The sequence below is a fragment of the Poecilia formosa genome, unplaced genomic scaffold (genome assembly GCF_000485575.1).
Source record: "Poecilia formosa unplaced genomic scaffold, Poecilia_formosa-5.1.2 Scaffold3, whole genome shotgun sequence".
Lineage (NCBI taxonomy): Eukaryota > Metazoa > Chordata > Actinopteri > Cyprinodontiformes > Poeciliidae > Poecilia > Poecilia formosa.
Window position 1 is genome coordinate 3430501 of NW_006799942.1, and position 9823 is coordinate 3440323.

A 9823-nucleotide genomic window follows, 5' to 3' on the forward strand; every position below is an offset into this window, starting at 1 on the left:
TTTTGATTTTGTTTACTACAAGAGCATTTAAAACAGGCTGGTTAGACACTCACCTACCATCTGTTAATTGTTGTAATCAAACTAAACTGTATGTTCTGTTAAATTGCTAACATTCAGCTTTACTGCAACCAACATAAAGTGTGAGAAAAGGATGAATATGTAGAAAGCAATCTCTTCTTCCCATAACCTTTCATAGCGGAAGATCTGTGATGCTCTGCATTCAGAAAAATCTGACATTGGTAGCATAAACTCTGAAGTACCAGTACATTTTAAAATAAAAACCTTAGCCTCAGCCAGAAAATTTTAAATTAATCCAAAACGCCTCTGTGTGAGTTTACATACTTATGATCAAAAAAAAGGGGAAAAAAAAATCAACTTCCATGTCCATCTCAGTCCTCAGATCTAAATCCTATAGAAAAGGCCTCTCATGGGTCCTCTCATGTAATCAAAAGATTACATGAGAGGACCCAAGTTAATCTAGTGAGACTGCGTGAGAGGAATAAATAAAAACATAGCACAGTGGGTTGGATTTCAAAAAAAGGTGATATGTATACTACCGAACTAACAAATTGCAAGGGTAATAACGCAAAGGGGGAGAGTGGTGAATTGCAATTCCAGAGATATATTAACCTGAAAAGTGCACATTAATTACTTATACATGGTGAATAGGGTAATATCCTTTTATTAATGTACAATAAAAAAAACACTTGCATGGATTTCAGAATTTGTTTTTTTTCCTGCACAGCTCAAAAAAAAAAAAAAAAAAAAAAAAAAAAAAAAAAAGGACACCCTCAGAGTGCAAAGCAAGTCCCCATTTGCCTTATGCCCTCTAAAGGGTAAAAGCATGACATATAAAAAGACAAATATTCAACATAACTTTAGCCTTATAAAACACAGAAAAACTGACAAAACCTAGTTTCCGTCTTTAAAACTTTAGACTAAGAAGTGACTTATTTCATGTTTTCTCTTCCAAATTGCAGAGTTTACTTCTGCTTCCAATAAGTTTGAACAAAGACTTTAATCCAGATGAACCCTCAGCATAATTTTCCACCTTTCTGTCACTTCTTTCCTTTATATCTCCCATTTTTGATTCAGAGGAGAAGGATCTTTGAGACATGCTCCTCTGGAACAAGTATCTCAGTCGGAAGCCCATTCTAGGAGAACGCAGGGTTTCATCCACAGAGGCCGACCTTAGCAGTGGTGCCTGTGACAACGCTCTCTGACGGATGCACTCAGGAAGGGAGGCAGATCCTCCAGATGGAGAAGTCAGACTTTCCTGACTACTATGAGTTTTCAAGTTGGTTTCGTCATTCTCCCAGACTCCATCGTCAGGATCATTTCCAGAAGACGATGATGATCCTCTCCGGGCTTTGCCTCGCAGGGCTGTGCTTCTTGGAGAGCAACTTATGGGGCTCAGAATGGTCCATGGAGATCCCACACTACCATTACTGGTAAAGAAGTAGTCCCTAGTTCTAGGTGAAGGGGTACGTGGAGTACTAGCCTCATCCTGTTCTCCTTTCGAATACCGAGGACTCCCCGGTACCTTATCATTACGGCTGCCTTTGACATTTTGGTAGGAAAGCACCTTTCGGGATATCTCACGCATCTTTTCGGCTTCTTCCTCCTCCAATTTTGCCAATTCCATGTCTTTAAGTAGCTTAGTTTGTTTCTTCTCTGGGCTGTGTGTAGTTTTGCAAGGAATTGGCATTTCTTTTTGTGAAGTTTGAGAACAGGATTCAGAACGCAAGCCTTTAGCCTGGGGTTGGTAATTCTTCCTACATCTGCTTAAACCAGACAGGGGTTTGGATAGAAGGTTGTGCAGCGCTGACTCTAAGCACGAGTCATCTGTAGGGTCAAGTGCTGAACATGATGCCACAGAGCGTCGTTTAGCAGCTACTTGCATGCTCTCCGAGCGCTTGTGTCTATGTTCAACAGCTTCTCGCTCTCTGTTCTCCTGCAGGTCATGTAAAGAAAATATTTCATAATGAACCAAACATCCAGAAAGCAAAACTGAAATAAAAATCCTTCAAAGTTATGAAAGGTTCAAGCCACTGAAGGATTACATTTTGATCTTGTAATAAAAATGCTGGATATTGATCAATCTTTGGTCGTCTTACCTGTACAGCTTTGTCAAACCTTTTACAGAATGAGTAAAAGATGGAACAACACTCTTCAAGTCTGAAGGTAGTTGGGTCTTCACAGAAGTACCCTGCGACAGCATCACTTAAAGCCTTCAGCTCATTTAGGGACAGGTCAACGGCTGCAAGCATAGAATCTGCCCTCTGTCAAAAAGTTATAAAATACATGTTGTATAGATCTTAGTTCTTTTTAAAGGTGAAAATTTGCAAACGAAGACAATTTTTTTTACCTTCAGAAATTGATCTATTTGTTGTAAGAGGCCAGGGTGTATGCTGCTAAACAGTTTAACTTCTTCCATCTTCTGGATTTCCTCCTTCAAGTCCTTGAGGATGTCATCTTTACAAATTCTTTGGTAAAATTCAGATACAAACTTGTTCACAATCAGATTAAGTGACAGACAGAAAAAAAGCAGGATAAAAACACATCTAAAGGGTAACCTTGATGCCATCCCAATGTGACCAAGTTGGCTGGGAAAAGTCAGCAATTCTGCATCAATCTCCTCTGCTTGCTGTGGATGGCAAAGAAGAGAGCTTCGTAAGCAAATGGACAGGACTGGAGTTTGTGCATCAATGTTTTCATCTCAAAATATGGCAGAAACCCTTTTTCATTCATGAATGAATATTAAGGCATACAGAACGTGATCAAACAAAATAAAATGAACATTCACATGCGTTAGCCTAGGAGGACACTGTTAATGGTACAATGAAAAGAGATCAGGTAGTTAAAGCCATAGAGTAGATGTTGATGTCAAGATATATTCACTGGCTCACCATTTTAGCATTTCAAGAGAATTCATTTTCTAAGACAAAAGGCAGCAGTTCTTTGAGAAAGACACAGTGCCAACTGTACCCATTCAGCTGGTAACCACTGATTTTCCCAACAGGGGCGTTTCAAAGAGAGCTGACGGACAAATTGAGACGGTGTTTGTTAACCCCAACCAGAGTCACTATGAATTATCAACATAATCCCGGTATATCAAATCCCCATACAGTGTGGTACCAAAGGACAACATTTAGGCACAATCTGCAGTGACATATTTTTCATAGCCATTACACTGTGACTATGTAAAACAGGAAGTCTTTTATTCATAGTGTGTGATATGCGTGTGCAACATTTTGTTGAGGTGACCTGATTCAACACATGACACATACTGAGAATGAAATAAGAAATGAGAATGACTGGGAACAAACTACAAGCTGGTATAAATTAGGACAAATGGTTACTTAGTAAGTAAATTAAATTATCCTAATATTAATTCCCTGATGTGCTATGGGGCATACCATGCAGAAATCTCCCCATATTCCAGCATATTTATTGGACAGAGGTTTAATGCATTACTTTGTTTCATTTTTTCAGGTGCAATGTTGAACGAGGTTACCAGCCCCCATGCCCTCTGACAGTTCTTCTGTGATAACAGTACTTTTTTTTTTTTTTAAAAGTAAAAATAAACCCATAAAAATTGAAAAGCTTTGTTGTTTTTACCCCGTACGTCTAGATTTATTTACAATATTACTGTACAAGTGCTATTAGGAGAGGAGTCTGCGTTGAACATAAAATATAAGTACTTGCTTCATCTGTGTTTTTATGGGCCTCCAACTTTTAGGAAGGTCTCCTGCTTGACATAACGGATCGTGCAGAAAGGAAAAACTTACGTATGCACATATTTAATCAGAGGCGTGTCAAGGAGTTTGATATTATGCTGTGAATGCTCAATTCTGCTTTAACCAGGATGGACAAAGGAACAGCGTTTCAATTTGTACATACTGAGTTTGATGCATCTAGTTTCACTTGTGTAAGCACCATTTTCTCACACAACTCTTTGTATGTGATCTTCTTGGAGAGCAAATTTGTCACAAGCTAAACCAGGTAACTTCATTGACAAAAAATAGAGATTAACCTCTTGCAGTTTCATTAATTTATTTGGAAGTGCAGCATAATTGATTGTGCCTTCATAAATCATCTCTATCCCAATTCTACACTTTACCTTGGCAACATAGTGCATGAGGTTCATGCCAGGCTTGTTGGCTTTGGTGTCTGCCAAGTTGAGCAGGGAAGCCACCCTGAATCCTACGGCATTTGCACTGTAACCACCCTGAAGGAGAAAGTTTTTCATTTATTACTCGGTAAAGCGCTTTCACAGAAGCATAACATCCATTAGTTCATACAATGTAATGAAAAATGATTCTACAGGAAAAATACTAACAGCGTTCATGTAATTCCCAGCTTTCAATACTAGTCGAATCACCGAATGGAGGTCATCGCAGTCCAACAGTTCTATTGTAGGAGACGAAAAAGATAAAGTAGGAACATGTAGGATTGTCTGCAGCTGGAAGCAGGTGAAATATTACCATTAGCTGCTTTGGTCATGACTGCAATGGCATTCTTCACTTCCTCCATGAGGGGAAGGAACTCCTCCCTCAGAAGCATCACTTTTAGACGTTCCCCGTAGCTGAAAGCAAGACAGACGAGCAAATAAACATTTTTCATTGTTCAAAAAAAAAAAAGTAACTACACAAAGAACCATCAGAACCAAATTATAAAAACAGTACAGTGAAAGTCAGTTGATACCAAGACCAAAAGATTGATCAATTTTATTGTAATTTTGATAACTTGATGTTTGCAGCATCATTCAGTTAAATATTTAAAAACAGACTCACCCACGGACTTTAATGAGCTGTACCATGAACTGGTCTGCCTCGGGTAACGCAGAGAGTTGACCTCTGTATGACTGCAGCTGTTTTACCTACATGTTGACAAAATTATGACCTACCATTAAAAAAAAGAGTTCAGATATCGCTTGAGGAACAAAGACTGGAATACTTTTGCATTTAGACATTTACATAGTTATCAGGTATGAAAAATGATTCTACAGGAAAAATACTAACGGTGTTCATGTAATCCCCGGCTTTCAACATTAGTCGAATTACTTAATGGAGGTCAATGAAAACCGATTTCATGTTTGTAAATACTTTATTTTATGTTAGTTTACATAAGTAACTAAAGGTTGCATAATGTCTTGTTTTCTTGTCATTGTGCTTAGCATGTTATCTCTGTAGCATAGGCACAAAATAAAACAACTTCAACACAAACAGGAGATTTCAAAAAATAAAAAATACTCTACTTTAAATTCATCAATATATAAGGTAATTTTGGATGTATTCAAAAAAAGTTACCCACAAACTATTCCAAAGAAAGATAGCTCTGCCGTATTTTTGTTTTGACTCAATGTATGCATCGTCAACAGGAATAGAGTTCATGTTACCTCACTTTCTTCTGGTAGAAGCTTACAAAGCTCTTTTAGTTTGCCGTTTCCAAACCTCTGCCAGTTCCCCTGACGAATGTCCTCCACTATTTCACTCACAGGCCTACAGAGGGAGACATGCACACAACCGAAGTGAGAGCACAAACAAAACAAAGTATTTACAGTATTATCAGTACATATATGGCTCTTTTACAAAACTCTTACTCTGTAGTACCGGCAGAACACACCCACTAAACAATATGGTAAAGAGCAATCTCAACACTGATTAAGAACATGGCATTCAATAAACTCAAACAATGAGAAGTTAATAATTTCACAGTATGGTTCATATTTATGAGAGATGTTGATTTAAAGATTAGAATTATCTTAAATCCACTAATAGGAGATTGATTGCTTTAATTATGACTAATCTCTAGTCTCTTTATAGCACATTAAAAAAATGGATCAACACTTTTTACACAAAGCCAGATTATTTCATCTATAAATGTAGAGCAAATAAAAATGCCCTCAAAGTGGACAGCAGCTGACACAGTTTCAGTCAGACTAATAGATTGAAGTTGACATCATCACAGCCCTTTTGTGACAGTCACTTTGGTATACAAATTGAGAACTGAACATACAAGGTTATGTATTTATACACTGTGAGTGTGTAAAATCAAAGTTCTAATTCATTATTTGAGTGTACAGTCAAGGCCAAATAAAATATTTTCTAAAAGTCTTTCGCAGAGTGATGGAGAAAAACCGTCCCATGCATTTACTACTTCTATTCTGGATTATTGCAATTTTTTTACACTCAGGACAACACAGAAATATTGGTAAAGAGTCATCAGGTCTCTCAAAATGCTGCAACAAGAGTTTGGATGCAAGTTAAAAAGAGATCATATTTTCCAGTACGAAAGGTATGCACAAAAATCAAGAATATGAATTATGAATATTGAGTTGACCATAAAATAATTAGCACATAATTTAGCTCCATTTTTAAAAGAGCTAAATTAACCTCAGAAATTAAAAATATACATCTGGTGTGGGGAAAAGCAGTTTGGATCATAATATTGGCCAAGTACATAATTGTCATGAAAAGAATGAATGCACAGCACATTGAAATACTAAGTAGTGTTGCACATCTATAATATTACAAACATTGATAATGTGACAGCATTTGTAAACTGAAATATTTGGAAAATGTATTTTTCAGTTTTAGTTTATTTTCTTCAGCTCACTGTTAAGTTCAGAGTAAATTTGGAGTTAGAACTTTTAGTTATCAGGCTGCCCTCTAGTGGAACTCCCACTTTCTTCCCATTAAGGCATACACTCGATCATCATGTAAAATTAGGCTCAACATCTTCATTTTTAGATGATGAAATTTAAAGCAGTGATGTTCATTGTGTTTTCTCTATACAGTTGTGCTGCTAAAAGAATAGGCTGCTCTTTATTATCACTGATGTCTTTAAATGTGTTTGTTTTATTATCTACAGAAAGTACTCCAGATCTTACAGCAAGTTTGCCTGCATCTCATTACCGAAATTCAGCTCTATGTCAGTAGAGGCAGATGGCCACATTTATTTGGACTTGTGAACATAAATTAGACTTAATTTTAGTTTTTCTGGTTATTCAGTTTGAAGATGCAACATTTTCTTAGTTTTTTAAAATAATTATTATAATAATAGAGGTTTGATTATATTAACTTCTTAATAAATTGTTGCCACTTCTTTCTTAGATTTTTTTTAATATTGTTTATTTCCTTTCAACTCTTCTTCCAGTTTCTTTTTAAAGTCTGTTTGGCTGTGAACACAACAGTTTGACCTCAGTCACATGAAATAAGTCTAGATTTTGCTATAATTGTTTGTTTTTTACTTGGGATTTGGGCACCTTTTTAATCTCTAAAGCATTTTAAACAGTTCCATTCACTAAAACTATGCAGTCGCATTAAAACCAGAAGAAATAACGGCTCAGTCATTTTATGTGCAACCCTTAATTGCTGCCATAACTCAAGTGACTAAACCAAAATGGCAAATGGACAAGTAACTGTATAAAATGCACTTTTCCACTGCATTTTATACAATTTAAACTACAAAAACCTCAGTAACTAGCTACTTACATTTATATTTCTGATCACATATTTTTAAACTTGTTACTATGATACTGGTTAAATAAAGTAATGTATTAAACAGTTTAGATGTTTTTGCTAAATGGTCTAAAGTGACGCTTTAAAAAGGGATTTCCATGTGTTTGCATGAGTTCAGCTGAGATAAAGGCTTATGGTTGGGTAATCATTAGCACAGTGGAAGTGACTCGTGCATCCAGATACCCATAACTAAAAGTCTGAACAACTCAAAGCACAGCTCAAGTGTTTTAACTTCTCTTGATTATTAGGACTCTTGTTTACCTTATATGTTTCAGTACAGTTTTTCACAGCATAATTTCCACCATATGCATCTGGCTATTACAATATTAGAGACACAATATTACCTTTTGAAATGTCTTAGGAAGATCCCGATATTCATGCTCCGCTTGGAATCCAATATTGTCACCTAAGAACAAAAACACAGGGTAAACTCAAACAAGGCTAAAAAGATTGTAGATATCTCTACAATCCAGAAAATATCAACATTTGAGGAAGCTGAAGAAAACAATTCCAGACTGTTTTACTTAAAACGGTTCCGTACTGATAGTTGTGTGGAACTTAAAAAAAAAAAAAAGAAATTACTTCCTCCTGGCGTCTTTACTACTTCTCCTATTTAGATTATTTGCAAGCTCATAAAAAAAGTAGAGCCTGTATGGAAAATCTATTTCTTATTTGTACATATCTATTAGTTACCTGAGACTCCTGTCCACACAAGTTCATCCCATCACTTTTACTTAAACTGAAGACTTTTGAAGCCCGTAGCGATGCCCTTTTGTCATCATGACTAAATAACTCTTCCATGGTTTGTATATCCAATACCAGGTCCCTCTGAGTCCGTTTGGATGTCCACACGTTCAGCTTACCCAACACATGATGGTTAGGTAGCGTGTCCCAGTTCAGCTTTTTCATGGAACGTCTTTGGATGTCACAAGAGCCAAAAGTTGCAGGAGGTGGAGGTGCTGGAGGAAGAGGTGGGGGTGGGGGGGGTGGGGGTAGTGGTGGTGCTTCTGTACCATTAGCTACAGGAGATGGTTGGACATACAACTCTTCTTGAGCATCCGGCAGAGATGGAGGAGAGGGGTCTCTGGACAAAGTAGGTTTTAAACTCAGCATCCCCTCCATCTGTTTTTCCCCTCAGATCCAAAGGCGAATGGCAATTTGCGCCTATTCACCAATCAGAACTGAGAAAACACAAAAATAGTACAGCTTTATTTTTTTAATAAAGCAGTATTTTTTGACAAATAGATGAATATTTACTTAGCTAGTGGAAATGTCTGAATATACTACAGTGTTACAATAAAATATTTTAATTCACTGAACTGATCCAATTTTATGTATTACAATAGAGATTCAATTCCCATCCATAAAACACATTTAAAGGAAACACAGAAGAAAAATCTGTTAACAGAGCTCTGTCTTTGAAATATTTAATTGGTACCTCTTAGGCTTTCGTTGATATGTCAAAGTTTAAAAACAATCTATTCTTAACGGGACATTTTTCGAAATGTAGTTTACCCTGGTTATTTTAAAAATGAATCATTCAATATAACAGACATAGCAAAGCATTTTTCTAAATTTTTCACCAGGGTCAAAAAAAGACACCTACGAAATTATATGTTATTCTAGTAGAAAAAAAAAAAGTTGTGACAAGCGACTTGAAATGTTTAAATACGACAATTAATGCATTTATTCGAACAATTTTAACAGGACTCACTGTAATTTGGCCTAAAACATGATATTTGAATTTTTTAAAAATAATATCATGTACTTACAACGTTTTTTAGAAGCCTGACTAGCTGTATGAAATTTGGCGTCGTTTCCTCCCTGAATATCATGTCCAAGAAACAACAGTCACAGGTGCAGAGTGAGTCTCTAATCAAATTCAAGTCAGTTCCCAAATACAGGACCGCCCTCAAGATAAGAGGCGGATGGGTCCGCTCCTTTTTCTGTCGCCGGCACACGATGTGGTGCCTGGAGGGAAGGAGAAGTTAAAAACAACAGCAACAGTCAATGGTTAGTGCCTCTTAGCCAGATAAGTGTGCAGCAAGTGGACTACATTGATTCTTGGCTCATTGAAAGTGAATTAGGTATCTAAGATTTGTCCTTATGGGAGCTTCTTACCTGGAGGGAACATACAAACTCCATTTAGAAAGGCTGGGATTCCAGGATCTTCTTGCTGCATGGACTTTAAATTGGTTGGCTTCTTGCCATAAACCTGACTTTTAAGGAAAGTAAAATCTAACATAAAGCCATGATTACAGGTACATCTAAAAAAAAAAAATAAAAAAAAATAATAA

At 36.6% G+C, this 9823-nt stretch overlaps 1 protein-coding gene across 1 annotated transcript; it reads right to left on the bottom strand.

Annotated features, from left to right (window-relative positions):
- Window positions 1-648: 648 nt before the first annotated feature.
- On the bottom strand, window positions 649-9438 carry fhdc3 (FH2 domain containing 3). Its single transcript, XM_007555333.2, has 12 exons — window positions 9299-9438; window positions 8220-8707; window positions 7871-7932; window positions 5402-5504; window positions 4797-4882; window positions 4488-4588; window positions 4343-4413; window positions 4124-4231; window positions 2577-2647; window positions 2369-2486; window positions 2118-2282; window positions 649-1954 (listed from the first exon to the last, which is right to left on the bottom strand). Exons 2-12 carry the CDS (start codon window positions 8646-8648, stop codon window positions 956-958), a joined length of 2313 nt encoding a protein of 770 aa, XP_007555395.2. The 5' UTR covers window positions 8649-8707; window positions 9299-9438; the 3' UTR covers window positions 649-955.
- Between the last annotated feature and the right edge of the window lie 385 nt (window positions 9439-9823).

What these genes read in the sequence shown, in the direction of transcription:
- fhdc3 (XM_007555333.2), bottom strand. Translation starts at nt 8,648, where the DNA reads ATGGAGGGGATGCTGAGTTTAAAACCTACTTTGTCCAGAGACCCCTCT. An exon ending in CTGGGAATTACATGAACGCT is followed by an intron (nt 4,232 to 4,342) that starts GTTAGTATTTTT and finishes TTTCTCCTTCAG; the next exon opens with GGTGGTTACAGTGCAAATGC. An exon ending in GGTTTGACAAAGCTGTACAG is followed by an intron (nt 1,955 to 2,117) that starts GTAAGACGACCA and finishes CATGACCTGCAG; the next exon opens with GAGAACAGAGAGCGAGAAGC.